Here is a 21285-nt window from a genome sequence, read left to right on the forward strand (position 1 = left end):
TACCCCAAATAAGTGGAGTCTATACAGTATTTGTCCTGTTGTGATTGCCTTAGCTCATTTAGATCATGTCTTAGAGGTCCGTCCTTATTAAATATAGTATGTGTCAGAATTTTCTTCCTTTTTAAGATTACATAATATTCCAGAGTCTATATAGACCACATTTTATTTGTCCATCCATCTGCTTTGGACACTTAGGCTGTTTTCAATTGTATAGAATTTTCGATTAAGTAAAATCATACCAAATTACGGAACCAGGAAATAATTCAGCGAGGCCTGCCTGACCACAGGTTCTGCAGGAGTTGAGGCATGTTGGTACATTTTCTTCTCCAAGCCCTCAACACTGTATCTGACCCTCAACGGGCCATCTGCTGAATGAATGCTCTAGTTTTACCCAATCATTTTTATAGATGAGGAAATAGAGGTTCAGAGAACCAAGAGATTTCCTCAGCTGGATGCAAATCCTACCTGTCGCCACCTTTGATCTTAGGCAGTTAGGGGGCTTCTGTAACCTGCAGTTTCTTCATCTTAAAATGAAGCCGAAGGGTGCTTGGGTGGCTCAGTCAGTTAAGCATCTGCTTTGGCTCAGGTCATGATCCTGGGGTCCTGGGATCGAGATCCTCTTCAGGCACCCTGCCCAGTGGGGAGCCTGCTTCTCCCTCTCCTCCCCACTCGCGTTCTCTCATTCTCAAATATTTTTTTCTTAAAGGAAGTGATATTGCATACTTCATAAGACAGTTTGAGGATTAAGGTAATGCCTGTAATAGCCTTGGCATGGACCTGACTCCAAGAAGCGCCCTAGCACTGATAGCTGTTCAAGCCCAGATCCTGAGGCCAAGTATTAGTGCCCAGACTAAGGGCCTATCTCCTGGCCATTTCATTTAGAAACAACTGGCATTGTAAAACACAAGATTTAGCAACTGCCCCTTACACACCAATTGAGGAGAGTTCTCATACATACTTATTAATGAAATTTTCTGGAAGCTTATTATCTGATTGCCCAGTTTCCTATATCTTGGCCACTGATGAGCATAAAATTGACATGGGCACGTGTGAGGAGAGGAGCTTGTGTCTTCTGTGTCTAGCCACCACATAATTGAGGCACAGCCAGAGAGGTGATACAGAGTGAAATGGCAACAGTTAGAGTCACCTCCTAATACAACCAGTGAAATTGTCCTTTCCCCCCAGCACAAATGTAGGTAGGCTTTGGAGGGGCTCCTGCAAGCCCCAAGAATGTGTCTGGGCTAGTCCACTTGTGAAAATAGTCTGATTGGTACTCTAGGACACTTTCTGCCAACTCCTGTTCTTTTCTTTTCTTTTTATTTTTTTTTAAGAATTTTTATTTATTCATGAGAGATACAGAGAAAAAGGCAGAGACATAGGCGGAGGGAGAAGTAGGCTCCCTATGAGGAGCCCGATATGGAACTTGATTCTGGGACCCCACCCCCACCCCCCCCCCACCCCCCGCACTCATGACCTGAGCCAAAGGCAGATGCCTGGCCACTGAGCCACCCAAGCACCTCACCAACTCCTGTTCTGAAGTAGGAGCTGGCTTTGAAGTTCACGTCCTGATTTTAAAAAGTATAAGGTAAAGAAGGTTACCGATTAAATGTATAAATTTACTTAATATTGAGACTTATCCAGCATCTTCAAAAACCACTTTAAGATCCAGTAGAAGAAAGCTGCTTCAAAATAGGAAAAAAGTAAAACATAATGAAGATCCCTTATGAGGAACACACAATTAAGAGGTCATCAGCTAGATTTATACCGAGGATAGTAAGCCTCATAAACAGGTTCAAAGGGGCTATTATTTGAGCAATTAAAAGCTATCACCTAAGAAATCTGGTTAGGAGGAGCAACTAAAAAATAGGAATTTCTCTAAAGCAGAGGCTGAACTTGATTATCCCCTGGAGAGCAGATACTAGTCTTGTCCCAAGCCACACCCTGGGCCAAGGAAACCTGCACTGGTTTTTCTAAAGCACTCCAGATCCCAAAAGGCAATCGATGTTGAGGCCTACAGTCCTAAAGGGAATTTTTTGTTCCATTGTCATGAAGCAAACAACCCATATCTAAAGACAACGCAAATTACCACCCCACATTCCCTGCAAAATATAACAAAATGATGAAAAGCTAAAATCTGTGAGAACTAGATGGACCCAAATCCTGACTCTGCCATTTTCCTGTGTAATCTTGGACAAGTTACTGAACTGTTCTATGTCTCTACATTTTCACCTGTGAAATGGAAATAATAGAGTCATGATGAAAATATATAAGGCTTTCCCTGCAAAATGCTTCACATGGTGCTAGGCACCCAGCAAGCACTCAAATGAGAGTTGTTATTATATGATTATTAATATAATTGGAATTATTTGGAAAGGCCAGTAATTTCTGGTAGGTTTTAAAGTATCATCCATTGTTGTGTTTGCTAATCTATGGTAAAATATGATTTCCGAAAATTATTTTAACTGTGCAGCTTAAAAACGGGTGGGTTCGGGATCCCTGGGTGGCACAGCGGTTTGGCGCCTGCCTTTGGCCCAGGGCGCGATCCTGGAGACCCGGGATCGAATCCCACATCGGGCTCCCGGTGCATGGAGCCTGCTTCTCCCTCTGCCTGTGTCTCTGCCTCTCTCTCTCTCTCTCTCTCTCTCTCTCTCTCTGTGACTATCATAAATAAATAAAAATTTTAAAAAAAAATTTAAAAACGGGTGGGTTCTATCTCATTGCAGTTTTTAGTTTCCCTGGTGTATCTACATGTAGTTGGAATTTGTTTCCAATATAAAGGGCTGCAGCAGTGGAAAGAAATTATTTGCAGAATTTTGATTTGAGCTGGGTCAAACTGAGATTGATTGAAGGGCCAGATGCCAGCCGGGCCCTGGTCCCATAGCTGTGTGCCCATGGACGACCCGCCAATCTGACCTCAGCTTCATCCTGTGTAAATGAGTTTAATTCAAAAAGCTGAAATCTAAAGATGGCTGGGGATCTCATCTCCTCCAGTCTCAGCTCTCAAGAATGTAACCAGGAAATAAGCAAGTCCTTTGAGCAGCCAAAATAGATTATTTCAAACACTGAACAGTAATTCCTATGTCTTTACCCCCAGGAAAGGCCTCAAGCTCTCACCAAGTGCCTATTTACCCCACATATTTAAAATAAGCTTAATTATTTGGTTTCCTCACCCTCGGCAAGGGAGGGGTGGGGGTGGATGTGACAGCCCTAAGGAGCCAGGGGAAAGAACTTCTTAATAGATTGCCTGATGTAAGGCCATCGGTCCCCCTGGTGATTTTCCTTGTGAATTCAGGCTTCGAGCATAACCCAAGTCCTTATTGATGAGCCAGAAGAGCAAGAAAAAACTTTCCTTACGTTTGGTACGCATCTAAAATCTAGCCTCTGGGCAGCCCAGGTGGCTCAGTGGTTTAGCACCAACTTCGGCCCAGGGCCTGATCCTGGGGACCAGGAACCCAGTCCCAAGTCCAGTCCCAAGTCAGGCTCCCTGCATGGAGCCTGCTTCTCCCTCTGCCTGTGTCTCTGTCTGTCTCTCTCTCTCTCTCTGTGTCTGTCATGAATAAATAAAATATTTTAAAAATAAATAAATAAAATCTAGCCTCTGATGCCTAGCCTTCATAAACAGTGATTTTCTAATTAATTGATTTTTTTTAATTTTTATTTATTTATGATAGTCACAGAGAGAGAGAGAGAGAGAGAGAGAGGCAGAGACACAGGCAGAGGGAGAAGCAGGCTCCATACACCGGGAGCCCAACGTGGGACTCGATCCCGGGTCTCCAGGATCACGCCCTGGGCCAAAGGCAGGCGCCAAACCACTGCGCCACCCAGGGATCCCCCAGAGTAATTGATTTTTTAAGCATCTTCTGCTCTTCTAAAATATACATAATGTAAAATTTGCCATTTTAGCCTTTGAGTATACAGTTCAGTGGCATTAAACACACTCATAATGTCACCGCTGCTCCTTTCTAGAACTTTCTTGGCATTCCAAACAGAACTCTGTATCCATTAAATGGCAATTCCCCATTTTCCCTTGTCCCCAGCCCCTGGCAACCGCCAGTCTGCTTTGTGTCTACGAATTTGCCCGAATTAAACAATATTTGTCCTTCGGTGTCTGACTTCTTTCGCTTACCATAATGTTACCAAGGTTCGTCCATGTTGTAACACGTACCAGGATTTCATTAATTACAATTCACTTTGAATACTTCGAGAAGATTCTTGTATAATAACCGATCCATTAACAGACGTGAGATGACACTTCCTGAGAAGTGAGAATCATCCTTGCTCCGCAAGGGGAAGTATTAAGAAAATAATAAAGACGTGATGAGAAGTTGCAAACAGCTGTCCAACCCAAAGTGAAATGGAATGCTTGTTCTAAACGCGAAGATTCTTGTTTTGTTAAGCCAATGGGAAAGAATCCATAATGATTCTCTCGTGTCTGAATCATCGACACCCCTCTTCCCTAAAGTCGGCCCCTCACCGAAAAAGGCTGCAGCCTACATCTGTGGTTGCAAATGGCAAAATCAAAATCACATTGAGGCAAAATTACTCCTCAATTTTCTCTGCAAGCTGCCTAAATGACATTATGGGGTGTGTGTGTGTGTGTGTGTGTGTGTGTGTGTGTGTGTGTTGGGAGGAGGCAAAGCAAGCCATTCCTTTCAGCTGCACTTTAAAATATTTTCTTCTGAAACCTTTTTTTCTCTTCGGATCAACAAGAAATGTTACAAGTGTTCCCTTCAGCTTTATAATGGGGCTCCCAGTTATGCTGTTAACCTTTCAGAAGCTGTAAGTGGGAGATGAGTCAGGGGGAGGGGGGGGTGCCGCAGCACTGGCCAGAGCGGCGGCCCTGCAAATCCAGAAGGGCTGAAAAGACACAGCTTTTGTCCAGTTTTCCATAAAGCAGTGGATAAATCTTACGACCCAGGGGTCTGTTTGTAGCCTTGTAAAGAGTGTTCCAAATGCAAATGTAGGTAGAGAAAAGGGTGTGAGTTAATCTACTTTTGATTAGGGGAGCCTTTCTTTTCTTGTGCTAAGCGGGGAGTTAGGTGGGTGGGAAGAGAGTGGAGAATGAAATGCGTCTTCAAGAGGTTGCGTGGCAAAAGCAAAATCGCAGTCCCCGGGACAAAGGGAGGGGAGGGAGCCGAGGAGGAATGCCGGCTTGAGTTACAATTCAATACAGCTTCAGCCTCAGGGAGTTTGAGAGCAGCCTGGCTCCTTAACCCTTGCCTTCCTGGCTCTGCTTCACCCAGTTGGCCCGCAGACCTGGTATCAGGAATTCACCGCCTTGGTTCTGCACACGTGCAGGGCTGGGAAAGCTAGAGGCAACACCTGCAAATTGTTGACGTCAGTTTTGAGGGAGAGCAGGAGGTACAAAGGCATTCTTCACGGAGCTGGCCCTGTATGTGGATGACTCCAGCTTCCCCTATCGTGTTATCATAAATGCAAACGCTCAGGAGCGCCTGACCCTCAAGGGGTGGGAAGGATCCAGAAGGATTCCTGGGAAGAATCTTAGCCTGGGTTTGCCAGTAGGAGGGGCCACCTTGGCAGGGAAAATAAAATGGGTAAAGACAGTGAAGCCAGGGGATTGGGGACATTCCTGAAAGTGCCAGGAGTGAGGGCCTGTGGCTTGCGGGTAAGGGAAGAAAGTGGTTAGAGATGAGTCTAGAAAGGTAAACAGTGATGGAGGTCTTGAAGGACCTCTCCCTCCATGCTGAACACTAGGGGAAGTCATTAAAGCATTTTATGCAGGAAGCATAACATCAAATTTGCTAGTTCTAGAAAGATCACACTGGCTTCATTCTGAAAAGTTGGGGTCAGAGTCCCATAGAGGGATTAGTTAAGATGCTCATGCAGTAAGCGTGGTGGGAGATCACCAACACCAAAGCAGGGATGGGAGAGGGGAGGGATCAGGTTCAAGACAGGTAGGAGAGGCAGGATTTAGTGTCTGGCTGGACAGAGCCAGTGAGAAGGCCGGGGTCTGGGAAGGCCGGGGTCTGGGAAACTTCAAAGTGTCATGGATGCTTTGCATGCATATGTCTCCGCTAACCATCTTCCAGACCTTCTCCCCCAAACGATGTTAATAGCAGGCTGCGCAAGCTTCCTATGAGTACCCATGGTAGAAGTTGTTATTGTTTTTGTTTGTTTTTGTTTTTTTACTACTAGAACATCACATAAGTTTAATTCAGATGTAACAGCAATGTTAAAATCAACAAGTTTAATTTTTAACTGCACCAAGTAACCTTAGCCGTTTAAGTATTTTTAAAGTTAGAAGTTTTTATTGTAATTTGTCTGTGCAAATAGAGTTAATCTGCTTTTGAACCATAAGGGGTTCCAATCTGGCTACTTCCTTGCCCTCCTGAGGAGGAAGCAGGCACACAGTAGGCCACACAACAGCCATGCTACTAACCAGTGTGTGCTGGGCGTCGTGTGTAGGCAGGGTTCCTTGGATGGTCCTGGTTGGGTTTGTTTTGTTTTTTGTTTTTTAAAGATTTTATTTATATATTCATGAGAGATACACAGAGAACGAGGCAGAGACAGAGGCAGAGGGGAAAAACAGATTCCCCACAGGGAGCCCGATGCAGGACTCAATCCCTGGACCCTGAGATCATGACCTGAGTAAAGGCAGGTGCTCAACCACTGAGCCACCCAGGTACCCCTGGGCCTGGTCATTTAACTCATTGAATGGAGACAAGGCACAGGTTGTTGCATTATCCCTACTCAGAGGCTGAGGCAGTGGAGTTTGAGGAAGGCCAATAGGGGAGCTTCCGAGGGGCAGCTCCCAGCCCCAGGCTGTCTGCCCTTGTGGTAAGGCACTTTCCACCATGCTGCATCCACACCAGAGGCCTTGGTGACGAATCTGCCCTTGGGCCTATGTCATGCTCTCTCCTGATAGAAACCTACTGTCTTAGGAAAGCAGGTTTGCCACAGATGGAAGCTGCATCTAGTACAAGGAAAAGCATGTAATGTAACTCTGTACAGAGTTTTAAAGTGCTGCTACACAATATACACAATCTCTTGAAAGTTCACTTATGGAAACTTCATCCTAGGAGGTCAGTCTCCCTCTCCCTCACTTCTAAGTACCAAGGTGACCATGGGCCTTGTGCCTGAGATTTAGGATAGGAGAATAATTAGTTTTCCCCACATCACACATTTTCCCCTGTGGGCACGAATTGAGACCAGGCTTCCAAGAGGACAGAAGGAAACCCCTGGATTTACCCCATTCAGGAGGCCCAGCACTCTGAGAAAGTCAGGTTTCTGAGGAGTGTCCCATCATGCTGGCCCACCTGCACTCCCATTCTACCCTCTGTTCCCCTGCAAATCTCCAAGCCCAAGCTGTTTCTGTGTCAATAAATAACTTCTGGTTAAGATTTTACTGTGATGAGATCAACAACAGCATAGCCAGAGAAGCAATAAGATATGTCCTTAGGGCTACTCATTGTTTTTGGTACAATGAACGGAACAGTTTAGCCTATGCATCTCCATATTTAGCCGTGGATTACCTAATGCCGCCAAGGCATAATCACATTCATCCGCATTGAAAAACTGCCCATAAAGAGATCAGCCTTTGTGTAGTTCTTTATTTTAATGTATACAGCCTCATTGCATTGCAGTTTTCAAATAGAATAGCTTGACCTTGAGGGTCATTACCAAACTGTGTGACTCGGTAGATGGGAAGTTGAGCTAATGTCTTCCAGCTTTTTGCTCTCCCTACTTCATCTGGCCCAGGTAGCTCCAGTCCTTTGGCCTCATGGAAGCTCCATTTCAGGGTTAAAGTTCTAAGTAAAGTAGCCCAAATAGCACTAGACTTTTGTCTCTGAGGCCTTGTTTCCCCTCCATCAAGTGAATGGCTGCCTGAGCACCTACTGCGTACAGGTCAGTTGCTAGAAGCATGGCCTGTATTATAGTTCCTGTCCCAGTAAAAGAGACTAGAAAGTGTTCCAACTCCTTAAATAAATCATTTAGTGAATTATCATCCAATACATGCTTAGGTTAACGCGTACAATCACCGGTGATGCATATGTAGCAAACTGCATATCTGTTTTAATGGGCCATTATTTGGTATCCTTATTTCACAATATCTGGCCCCTTAGAATTTGGAGTGACAAGTGGGTGGCAATTTGATTTGTGAGCAGGAAATGTTTTTGCTGCAGAAATCACATGCATTTGATGTGGACCTTTAAGCCATCCATGTACTGAAGTGATATGCAGAGCTCTGTGAAGGAAGTTGGAGCCCCGTGATAAAAATTCAGGCTGACTTATGCAAAAGGGCATTCCAGAAGTTACTCCAATAAGCTTACCACTTAAATGCGTCCCATGTGGGGCAGCAGCACACCACCACAATGGCTCTCCAGAGTTGAAGGGAGCATTCCTCTGCGGGTCCTGCACTTCTACATGCCTGCATCCCATTTCATCCATCAGCCTTTTCCTGTGGCAAAGGCCATGCCGTCAGAGCTGCTACTTCTCTCTTCATTTCTGCTTGATCTTCATTTGATAGCAATTGCCAATTCTAGAGTTTTTAAATGTTCTCCTTTCGAGGGTCTCCATCGTGTGAAGTTTGTTCAGTATACTTAAACATAGTGTGGTCCTGGGAGAGCCAGAAGGATTCATTTGTGAGGCTCCCACATGGCTGCTTTGGAAAAGAATGTGTTCCTATTGGGGGGAGCTACAAAGAGCCATGCACAGAAAGAGGAAGGGAGTGGCTGACCTGTGGGGTGGCCAGCAAGGGAAGGGGGTAACGTTTTCAAGGAGAAGCCAGAGGGAAGGAGGAGAACTTGTCAACTGAACGGGACAAGGAGGTGTGTGCCAACGTTGAAGGCCAAATGCCAGTTGGTTGAAAACTGGCATGCTTGGCTGCTGGAAAGGCATGCCCTGGGACATGGGTCAATGAACACACGAACGAGGTGGGCTCGATGTGTAAGTGGACTGATACTAATTCAGTGATGTGACGATCCTGGAATGTGCTAGGATGTGCTAGGGGCCGAGTCAATGGTTATCTTTGGTGGGCTCCTTCCTCAAACCTAAGAAAAGCCACATTCAGCCCTCAGATGAAGTCGACAGCAAACATGTCCTACAATTTAAAGATCCTGTGTTAATAAGGACTAAAGCTTTAGAAGCAGTAATGTAGGCTTTCAGTGCACGCTACGGTCAGCTGGTCCTGGTTTGAATGTGACTGAATCACTCGCTCTCTGTGTGACCTTGGAAAACAATTGAAATTTTCTAAACTCCCAGTAAAGTGGGACTAATAAGCGGGCCCACCCCCCAGGGCTGTTGTGAAGATTAAGTAAAATAATGCATATAAAGTAGTGAGCTCGGTACCTAGCAATAAACCTAAATGTAATCCGACTCATAATAGTAAAGAGCAGTGAGGAGGCGTTAAACGTCAGATGATCTAATAATGTAAATTTATTTTACTGATCTTTTATTTTATTTTCTTTCCCATATACAAAATCCTTTGGGCTTTATTTAATTTTCCTTAATTACCATGTTTCAAATTACACCAGCAGGACTGTGATTATAATTGAGATGAATCAGTTCTCATTTTCAGGTACTTAAAGCTTTGCCAGGACATCACATCTCTTTGCTGTTTTCCTCTTTAAGGATTATAGCCACATCTAATTGTCTCTGTCTGCTTCCTTCCCCGGCTTGGGGGACCTGGAGAGTAAAATGACAGTAAAATAACGATGCTGAGTAAGTTAACCCAGTGAGGGGGAAGACTTAAAAAGAGAGTTGGAGAAAAGTAGGGTGATGGTGGGGGGGTGGCTACTCAAGAAGTGTATAATAAAGGTCCATTGCTTTCCTGTCTCCTTAGCACCCACTGGGATGCTGTTGTTGTGCTTCATTCCAGATGGTTCTGGCAAATTCTCTGATGGCCCATTCTGAAGATTTTAAACATACTTTGCATTTATGCATATTCCATAAGCCTTTAGATTTCCAAGGAATGCTTTGCTCTTTTTTGGTCCTTAGAAATGACAATGGGATTAAAGAGTATAGGAAAAAAAGCAATGGTGGGTATCAAAAAAGTATGGGAAGATAGCTTCAGCAGGACTTCTTCAGGGGCATGTGTCTACCACTCTTCTCTTAAGAAGAGCTTTTACATGGGATCCCTGGGTAGTGCAGCGGTTTGGTGCCTGCCTTTGGCCCAGGGTGCAATCCTGGAGACCCCGGATCGAATCCCACATCAGGCTCCCGGTGCATGGAGCCTGCTTCTTCCTCCGCCTGTGTCTCTGCCTCTCTCTCTCTCTCTCTCCCTCTGTGACTATCATAAATAAATTTTTAAAAAAATTAAAAAAAAAAGAGCTTTTACATGTGAGAATATTGTCAGTATAATCTGAAAACTCTAAACACGGGTTTTTAAAATAAATATCTAACAAAGCCAATAGAAAATTAAGTTTCCTGCCATGTTTTTGTTACAGAAGGGACTCTTGTAGGAACTTTTCGGTTCCAACATGGTAAGGTAAGAGATTAATTGTAGTGGTATATTTGCACCAAACTTCTTTTTAATTTTATGACATTTTTAGATCTATTTGCATTTATGTACATCAAATTCTTCCTCTGGATGTCAATATGAAGTTAATAAAGATGATTGATTTCCATAATGGTTGTCGGAAGCACAGGAAAAGATGGGCATCCAGTTGCTTGAAGAACTCTAATATATTAATGCTAATCTGGTTTCTCCTATCATTTGATTACTGTAGACTACCAGTTCGCATGTATTTTCTGTTTAAAGTCTTTGGGGGAAAACCAAACATACCCAGTCATCTTTAAGCAAAGATCTATTTCTCTTTCTACTCAGCATTGCTATTTGTAACAGAATTCCTGTCTGCCTCCGCCAGGTTTCTCTTTCTGGGAAGACCTGCCCAATCCTCCCCCATTTCTAGGCAGGCTGCTCCATCTCCTGCCTGAGAGGAACCTCCTAGCTCCCTCTCCAAGGAGGGAGACCTGAAACAATGGAGGGGACTGAACCCACCATATCATTTGTCACAGCTTAGCAAGAAGGCCATTCCTGACATTTTTTACTGATGTCTTAGGTATTGAAAGTATTATACTAGGTAAATGAGGCTGAAAGCTCCCAGTTTTTTTATGATTCTTTTACTCAAATATCTCAGAGCCATTAATTCTGACTTTCACATATCGCCAATTAAGATCAGCCTCTCTACCATCAGTTAGGGAAACTGAGTGAGAACTGATATCACACCAGGAACAGAAGTGGCTTTGAACTCGCCCCCTTCTGCTCCCCCCTCTCCTGCGTGCCTGTGGGTCTTCCTCTCTTGCTCTTCCCCCTCTCTCTCTCCCTGTCTTCTTTCCCCTCCTTTACTTTCTACTCTCCTTTTTCTTGCCTCTTCTCTTCCCCCCCTTTCTGCTCCCCTCCATTCATTCTTCTCCCCCCTTCCCCATCTCTACCCTCCTACCCCCAGCAAGATTGCCAAAAAAGAGTTTGTCCTGCTGATGATATATTGCATTTTCAGCGCGGTTCTCCACGGTGTCAGGAACTACGTTATATAGACTCAGGAAAAACATTGTTCCCACAATAAGAGCTTTGTTTCCAGCTTGATGAAGTGGCCAGAGACCCCCAGCTCCCATTTCTTTCACTGTACCTTCCTCCCCGTGGATGTAGGCAGAGAAATAAGAGAAAAGAGATCAGCTGGGAGATTAGACTTCTGATACTTTATCTGCAGGTTACAGAGGGAGATTTTACTATTAGCCCTAGTCAGTGGCTTATTTGGAAGAAAGATAAAGGGTTTCTTTCTTTATATTCCCACAGCACTTTGTAAATAATTCCCATAACACATCGTCATACTGTGACTTCTTTCTTTTAAAAGTGCCTTTTTCCTGTCCTCTCTCATGAGCCCCTGGAGCTCAAGGATCACAACTACTTGTTTCCAGATGCACCCACTTAATACAGAAACCCGCACTGGATGGATCCCCAAAAATCTTAGTACATTATAATAAAACTATTGAATAGAATACAATGTAGCCACTATAAAAAAAAAAAACGAGAAAGAATTCTATTGACATATAGGAGTCATGTGTGCTTATATACATTGAGTGGAAAAAGCCAAGTTGTGAATGAAGCATAGATCTCATTTTTGACAGATGCCATCATGCCCCAGAACACGCCCAGAAACATGCAGACCAGATCATTAACCAGAGTTACCGCTGGAGAGAGACACCTATGGAAAAAAGGAAGGTCCTTGAAGAGGGAGAGGGAAATTTTTTCGTTATATGCTCTGACTCATTAGAATTTTTTCTATGGCAAAAAATGAAGCTGACCCATGTCATTTTGGCCACTCCCTGTCCCACTCAGATAGACAGTGTTCCTATGCTGAACTCCCCAGGAGAGGGGCTTATCTTCCTCTCTTCCACCTCTTATCTTGTCCCTTGACCTGGCTCTAATAGTCACCTCGCCAGAAATTATTTTCTTGTCATTCCAGGCTTCCTCCATCTACCTTCTACCTTCTCCTTCCCTTTACCCTCTCCTTTTCCTACACCTACCACCATTCCTGTTCATGGGTGCATGAGTGTGTGGGTGCATGCATGGATGCATGGGTATGTGGGTGCATGCATGGGTGCATGAATGCATAGGTGTGTGGGTGCATGCATGGATGCATGGGTACATAGGTGTGTGGGTGCATGCATGGGTGCATGAATGCGTGGGTGTGTGGGTGTGTGCATGGATGCATGGGTACATGGGTGTGTGGGTGCATGCATGGGTGCATGGATGCGTGGGTACATGGGTGTGTGGGTGCGTGCATGGGTGAACAGATCAATCAATCAATCCTTCCTGGTCCTATATCTCTTCCAGTTATGTTCCTTCCCGTGTAACCCAACATCTCAAAATTTATATTCCTGGTACCTACTTCCAAATCAGCCTGCAACTCTCTCTAGTTACTGTACTCAGGACTCCGTTATGCTCACTCAGCCTCCCTGAGACTGTCTGGAAGAGGTGGGCTGGCCAGACTCTGTCTCTAAGACCTCAGGGCCCGTCTGAGACCCCTCATCACAGCTCCCACTCAGGGGTGAGCCTCCTCAGCATGAGCCCCAGAGTTCTGTGCTGCCCTTGGCCTTGCAGCTCATAATTTACTTTTCTGATTTCCTTTGCAAGGGCTCTTTGGTGTCCTCACTGCCACCGGAGACTCCCTGGAGGTGCCATGGCCTGCTGACCCTCACCGAGGTTGCAATTCGCAAACACTGAGCTAGCTACCCTGAAACTGCTTTTTTGTGGTTAGGTGCTTGACGTGGCTGTGGACTCTGAAGAATGGGAGAATATTTTGGCCTCCCTGTTCTGTCCATGCTGCCGAAGCCCAGAGCTGCACAGCCACGTGCTTCTAGCTCCCCACGGAGCTTTCTGAGCAAACTGCTCTTCCAGATCTGGTGCTTCACAAACTTCTCCTGGGAGATGTCCTGCCGTTACCTCTGTCTTCACACATGCAAAACCCATGCCCTGTCTTTGCCCCTGGACCACCCCCCTCTTCTCTTCAGGTCTCTCAGGAATGGGGAGAGGAAGTGCATGAGTGGGGATTTGGACAGGGCCGTGGATTCTGAACCAGTCATACTCATCGGGATGTTCCTGAGAGCACTATTTGTGCAGGAGACAATGCCTGGAAAACAAAACTCCTATTTCTTCTCAGATCTTTGATTCTAAGAAGAACATGATGAGCAAGCTAGAGCCCTGTGAAGACCCACTATGTAGATGAGCTAGGCCAAAAGATAGGCCTGGTCTCCTTTAACTGCAAATCCATAGAGGTGTTTCTCAGTGTTTTACCTGGGCGTGAGGCAGTCCAGCACAGCATCTACCAGCCAGCCAACAAGGCCAAGAACCGCCCCACCAGGGCATCTGCAGGCCTCGCCAGCAGGAGAAGCCCAGAGTGAGTTTTGTCTCACCAACAACCTGGCAAAGAAGATCAGGAAGAAGGATGAGAGCTGGTGGGTCCTCTTCCCAGAGGGAGCATTCCAACACTCTCCAGGCTGAAGCCAAGTAGATGGGAAGATGAGGGGCTGGTCTTCCTACCTTTCAATTCACTCACTGCCACTTAGGACAAGAAAATGTCTTGTTGGTGGGAATCTGGGTGGCTCAGTGGTTGAGCATCTGCCTTTGGCTCAGGGTGTGTTCCTGGGGTCCTGAGATCGAGTCCCACGTCAGGCTCCCTGCATGGAGCCTGCTTCTCCCTCTGCCTGTGTCTCTGCCTCTCTCTGTGTCTCTCATGAATAAATAAATTTTAAAAAAAATGTGTCTTGCAGTAAGGGGAACAGTGCCCCTCCTCTTCAGCATGGAAAGCGAGGAGTGAGAAGCACAGACTCCCTTCTCCTTGTTGGGGAGAAAGAATTCCTGTCCCCTTCAAGGTCCTTCCAGGCAAACTAAAAATCAAATTGACATGAAAGGGTTTAACAGGAGAAAATAGAATTTAATAGCATGTATACAGACAGACATGGAAATTCCAAAATTCCAAAGACAGGCACAGTGAGGTATACAAGTTATCTTGTACTGAGGAGATGGGGCAAGGGTCTGGGACTTCAGAGGAAAGGAATGCAATTTACAGGAAGGTGAAAAAAAGTAAATGTTTGGTAAACAAATGTTTGCTGGGCCACTCAGCAACAATGGGACAAAGAGAGGACTTTGCTCAAAGTGGCCCTGCCTAGGTCCCTCCCCATCTACCATACCTAGTTCCTATTGTAATGTAGTTATCTACGATGAGAGCTCTCTCTCTGGAGCAGTCCTCACTCTCAATTCTTTTTAGGCATTTGACAGGGAAGTAAAGAGCTTTCTCTGAAATTGCTAGGTCTTTATTGCCTTTTTAAAAAGATTTTATTTATTTATTTGGGGGGAAGGGGCACAGAAGCAGACTCCCGGCTGAGCAGGAAGCAGAATGGGATGTGGAGCTCGATCCCAAGGCCTCAAGATCACAACCTGAACCAAAGGCAGACACTTAACCGACTGAGCCATCCGGGCACCTCAGGTTTTGATTGCTTTTCAAACTCAAAATAGTCTTCACGCTAAAGCTGCCCATCTTGGGGCAGCCTGCCATCGGCCTCTACATCCTGAAAGCCGACAGTGTCCTCGCACCGTGACTCTCACCCTTCACTGGTTCCTTCCCCTCCTTCATGCCTCTCTCTAGAACCTGCAGAAGGCTTGGTCTGGGTTTACCGGCACTGCTGTGCTGGTCTAACTGGCCTCCCCACGCCAGTTTTACAGCTTCTGTTTTTTCTTTGCTGATGCTGGGGTGGTCTGTGGTCTCCCTCCATCCTTCAGTGGTTGCCACCGCCAACAGAGCATGGAAGATCTCCATGATCAGTCCTATCGTTGCACTGCAGCCCACCTCCGGGGTCTGTGTGTGGGCTCTGGGGCCTTGCTCTCTTGGCCTATCTCTGCACCTGTAAATGTCCTTCCTGACTGCAGCCTGCCTACCTGACCCTGTGCCTCTCTTGGCACTCTTCTACTTCCTGGATGCTGTCTTCTTCCTCTACGTCTAGACTGCTGGTTATGCTTAAAGATTCAGTTCTACTCGTGCCTCCTCTAGAGAGCCTCTCCCAGCCTTGGAATCAACCACTTCTTTCTCCTCCGCCTCCTCTCTCTGCCGCACTGAATATTTATCAGCCATGTGGCCTACACACTGTATTTTACTTATTTGTTTACACTTGCCTTTCAACGACACAGGGAGCTCCTTGCAGGGAGGAATCATGTTTTATTCATTTTTTTAAATTCCTAGCTTGTAAAACAGAACTTGGCACACATTCTTAGGTCCTCAAAAAAAGGGGGGGGGGATGAGGAGAGAGGGTTTGTATGAATGAATGTGAACGCTTTTAAACTATAAATGGATATACAAGTGTAGGTTATTGTGATATCAATGGCGTCCCAATGTAATACATGGGATTTGGAGGGCAAGTTTTGGGAGAAACAGATGACTGCATTCTAGAAAAGGTGGGGGGTTTGGAGAAACAGGAAAAAATGCTTCCTTCAAAATAAGACCAAATAAAAAAATCTTACATAGGAGTTATATCAAAGGGCTTGGAATTTGGAAGTGCTAAAAACAGAAAAACCAACCAAAAAGAGTCAACTATAAAACCACTAGATCAAACTTTGAAACATCAGCAAGAAGATTAAGGAACGGAATCTTTTTGTCTCACATACAATGGACTCTAGCAAGAGAAGGGGTGGGAAGGAGTGGTAGAGGTGTGACATATGGGGAGACTTCAGAGTTCTGAATCAGCATTTCTTTCCCTCTTGTGGTTTATCTTTGTTGAGCAGGTTATAATTTTAAAATGTTATTTCAGAGGAAGAAGGGAAATGGGGGTGGGGACATTAATTCTATAGGTGTCTTAGAGAAATAAGAGGAACTAGTAAGGATGTTCACTTTGAGTTTAAACCTGAATTGGAATTCTGTCCATTTTTTTATGTATTCATAAGAGACACAGAAAGAGGCAGAGATATAGGTAGAGGAAGAAGCAGGCTCCCTGTGGGAAACCCAATGTGGGACTCAGCCCCAGGACCCCAGGATCATGACCTGAGCCACCCACGTGCCCCGAATTCTGTCCATTTTTATAGCATCTCTGCTGGAGGGCTGCCTAGATCAGTGCTTCTCTATATGTGGGGAGGGACAGGGACACGTGTGCGTGCTTTCTGTCAGTTACACACTGACACTTTGTAAAATACAATAAAAAGTGAATTGTGGGGATCCCTGGGTGGCTCCGCGGTTTAGCACCTGCCTTTGGCCCAGGGCGTGATCCTGAAGACCCGGGATCTAGTCCCATGTCAGGCTCCCTGAGTGGAGACTACTTCTGTCTCTGCCCCCCGCCCTCTGTCTCATGAATAAATAAATAAAATCTTTAAAAAATAATATTTTTTTAAAAAGTGAATTGCTAGAAAAAGAAAATAGAAGAAATCAGACATGCAAATGACAAGCCCCAATTTACCACTAGAGCCAATGGATTGATCCCATTCTGTCAGAATGCTGTGAGTTTCCACATGCTTACTCTCAATTTCTGCACTTACCTCGTTGTAGTTTGGAAGCAGTTTGCAAACTGGCTTCCCTTTCCATTTACCACACTTTAAATTGCACCAAGTTAGTCTTTACTTAGATGTTTTCAACATTACAGGCAATGAAAAGTTAATGTGAAGAGGACACTCACAAATTGTGGAATCTCAAGGAGATCCTAAGGACATAAATTGATTCAAAAATAAATAGGATTTTAAATGGCATAATAGGTATTTTTTTCCAGTGGTGGAAAGCTCTTGTGTTTATCTCCCCGCCTTATGCTTTACCCAGTAGAGTGAATTCTTTGATCTTCTTGGAAAATAATTGTTTTCAATGCAAAAGTTTTAAATTGATCCTTCATTGTTAACTGTAGGGTAGCCATAGATGCTGACATCAAGCCAATAAAATTAATAAGCAGTGTGACAGGCTCTAATAAATTTCATTGGTGTCTTTACTCTGTCATTTGAGCACAGACCCAACTGTTATTATCACTGAGCTTCGAACCTCTTATTTTGGCTGGAGATGATTATAGCTGCTAATGCAGTGCATGCTACAGTAGTTCCCAGTAACTGGTTTAGGGTTAAAGTATCATATTTAAAAGACTTAATTGTGATCAGTAGGGAGAACAAGTTGTGGCCATATGACTTTGATCTGTTTTCTAGAGTGGCCTACAAAAATTTGGACTCCTAACGATCTATTTTCTCAACAATTTCAGAAAACGAGCAGCTTTTAAAATCTTGTTTCCCTACCACGGACTGGGGGGTTTTGAAACTCTTTCATTTGGAAAGAGGCCATTATTTGTTGGAAGTGGGCCATGCTTCTTTGTCTCTAACCCCAGCTGAAATTCTTGAAGCCCCTTAACTCAGTCTTTCTCTCACATGAAGAATTTGGTATCAGGTTTCCACAAATGAACAAGCTCTTCCCTTGAAGTAAGAAAGAGGATTGTGCATTTTCTCACTTAAACCCCATGGCAGCCAGCAAGGTGAATTTGGCATGCATACGTCATCTTTGTCCTACCCTTTATCCTGCTATTTGGTGTGGCTCATGCTTCTCCATATCCTTCTGTTTTAAGTTCACGCCCGTCTCTAACCTTCTGTTTTACTGCTTTAACTTTGCATATGATGTGTCCTTTGAAAGTGTTGATCAGAGTATAAACAGCTATCCTATGTAAGCTTTCAATGCAAGTTAAATATTAGCCCGTCTTTTTGTACCATGTGTAATTTTATATAACTATCGAAGAGCACATTTATGTTTTTGAGGAAGTACAGGTTAGGTTTACATGTTGTTCAGAAGATATTCGCTTCACTTCTAGCTTTCTTTAGCATTTTTTATTTAGGTGCTAACTCTGTCCTCTGCAGATACTTAAGCTCCTTATAATTGTTCTGTTTTTTTTTTTTAAAAAAAGATTTACTTATTTATGATAGAGAGAGAGAGAGAGAGAGGCAGAGGGAGAAGCAGGCACCATGCAGGGAGCCTGACGTGGGACTCGATCCTGGGACTCCAGGATCGCGCCCTGGGCCAAAGGCAGGTGCTAAACCGCTGAGCCACCCAGGGATTGCCAATTGTTCTGTTTATACAATAAGGAGGCTACGTCTTGCTATTGTGGCCCTGGGGTGCCAATTAGACTTAAACCTTGTGAATTTAATTTCTTGTTGAGATCACCACTGTCTTGGGGGCACCTGGGTGGCTCAGTGGGCTAGGTGTCTGCCTTCAGCTCAGGTCATGATCTCAGGGTCCTGGGTTTGAGGCCCGCATGGGCTCCCCACTCAGTGCGGAGCCTGCTTCTCTCTCTGGCTCTGCCCCTACCAGCACCCCCACCAGCTCATGTTCTCTCTCATTCTCTCTCAAATAAATAAATAAAATCCTTTTAAATAAAGGAATGAATGAATGAATAAATAAGGGTTTCTGAACACTGCTTCCTGCATGCCAATGATTGTAGTGTTAAAGAACTAGGTTGGTAAGTTATGTGATGCAGTCTGTGCAATGTGCTCCTGTTAATGGTGAAGCCCTGCCTGTTTTTCCTTTGAGGAACATAAAGAACATGGGAGAATGAATGTGGCTTAGTAAAAGGGAGAAAGAAGAATTATCTGATGGTTCTTAAATTTCAGTTTCTCCTTTGGCTGGTTGCACCTCCTACATGCTATTGTGTTTGCAATGGGACATTGGAATGTGGCTGGAGCCTGGGATTTGCACAAGGCCCGTTCCTTCTCAAGCTGCACAAGGCCATGTGACGTTTGGTCGAGGGCCATAGTACATTATGCAGCCCAGGGCAGGGGATTGTATTTATTTTTTATTTTACGTTATTTCAGCTGTTTTCACTTTTTTCTTTATTGTTTTCTTACCTCCTACCGAGTTCTTTTTTCAAGCATTGCTGGGGAAGTGGGGGGAACACTCCGTTATGAACTCTCACACCCAGGGTGGAAAACAGCTTTCTCTCAGGAGCTCGAAGCTTCTAAGCCATGAACACTTAACCCACTGTGGCTCTGAGCCTGCATTAGCCCTGCTTGGGGAGCTGTTGCTATGTTAAAATATATAAAATCTTCCAAAGTTTTCCATGGCTCGCCTAACATAGCCTACTAGTTAGCATACGTGAGTTATGTGCTCATTAAAATAAAAAGAGAGGATTTTTTTTTCTATAAATTGATGTTTGAGGAAGAATTTGGTTCTATACTTTAACAAAACGTAGCTTCCTGATTTCAAGGTTATGTTTAAACAACGCTTTCTTTCCCCAGTTTATTGAGATATAAATCACATATAACATTATATTAGTTTAAGGTGTACAACATAATGACTTGGTACGTGTGTATTTTGTGAAATGATCACCACAATGAGTGTAGTTAACAGCCATCACCACACACAGTTATAAATTCTTTTTCTTGTGATGATAAAATTTTAAGATCTGTATTTCTGGCTTTCCACTAAATTAATTTGAGTAACTTTTTATCATATAAATAAGTCAAGGAAGCAGAAGATGATGTTTTTATGCCAAAACTCTGACATTATGAGAAACTATGGTCATTATATTATCCATCTAGGGAAGCTCTAATACACTTGGGGGGTATGTAGCCTAATGTATACCATAATCCTTCTTGCTCAAACTCCCTGTTCTATAAATAGGTAAGTATTGTCATCATTAATAAAAGAGACACTCTGTATTCCATAGTATAATTAATGAGCACATTAGTATAGTAATTACTTGAAACTGATATGAGAGATTCATCTTGCATAACTAAAGATGACTTGGAGAAGGACAGGAGTGTTTAAGACATCCTTCTCATTAATTTCCCAGGATTACCTTGACTGCATCAGGGACCAAACAAAACTTCCTCTGGGGACAGAAGAAAGATCAGCCCTCTTTGGAAACATTCAGGATATCTACCATTTCAATAGGTAAGTGAACACTCAAGAGATCGTTCTCACCTGGGAATATTAGGACTTTCAGATGAATACAGCCGAAGAACACTTTACCTGTAATCCTTGATCCAACTTCATACATTTCTGTGTGCTATCATGCCATGAAGTCTTTTTACCTAGAAGCATCCTTGTTCTAGAAGAGCCTCACATTTATTTAATATTCCATCACAATCCATCCTCCTGGCTCAGAGAAGAGACCTGTTTGCCCTGACAGAGCAGTGACATCGTCCTTCTGCAACACAACATGAACAGGACGTCCAAAAATGCATGCGTGCTTAGTCTGCGGCATCCCCAGCTCCACTGGAATTTCTAAAATTTTTCTTCCGCCTGGGGAGTGGGCAGGACAGAGTAAACACACAAATACTTTAAGTCAAAATGTACTATTAATAATTTAAATGATTAATTGAAACATACATTAAGTACTTTCTATGTAAAAGACGCAGGGCTTAGGAAATCTGCTAAAGGGGCTGGGACAAGCAAATTGGTTAGTATTATATATTGTGAAACTGCTATCAGGCAGCAGGCAAGTTAAGAGCACAGACTCTCATTTCCAATGTGTCTGGGTTTGCAATGCCCCTGAGCTGTGTAGACATTCTTGGGTGAGTCTTTAAATGGAGTGGAAGGACTAACTCCCTCCCTACAGGTCTGTGTTTATGTCTTCCTTTCTCAATGAAGCTTGCCGGACACCCACGCAACACCTCACCTGCTCTGTTCTTCCTTCTGGCATTTGTCAGATTCTAACACCCTCTATGACTAACTTTTGGTCTACATCTGTTGTTTCTTTCCTCCCCACCCCCAATCATGGAACACTCCCCAAGGACAGGGGTCTGTTTTGTCACTGCCCAGGTGCCTAAACAGTGTTTGGCCCATAGGAGGCATACAAGCTTCTGGGGAATGAATGAATGGA

At 44.2% G+C, this 21285-nt stretch overlaps 1 protein-coding gene across 3 annotated transcripts in view; it reads left to right on the forward strand.

Annotated features, from left to right (window-relative positions):
- Positions 1 to 21285, forward strand: part of PLEKHG1 (pleckstrin homology and RhoGEF domain containing G1) — a 232597-nt gene that overhangs the window by 151679 nt on the left and 59633 nt on the right. For all 3 annotated transcript variants that reach the window (XM_041744846.1, XM_041744847.1, XM_041744848.1), the window contains one exon: positions 20254 to 20354. In XM_041744846.1, coding sequence (XP_041600780.1) covers positions 20254 to 20354 — 101 coding nt within the window. The remainder of the gene's footprint in view (positions 1 to 20253; positions 20355 to 21285) is intronic.

Source organism: Vulpes lagopus, chromosome 2 (assembly GCF_018345385.1).
Source record: "Vulpes lagopus strain Blue_001 chromosome 2, ASM1834538v1, whole genome shotgun sequence".
Classification (NCBI taxonomy): domain Eukaryota; kingdom Metazoa; phylum Chordata; class Mammalia; order Carnivora; family Canidae; genus Vulpes; species Vulpes lagopus.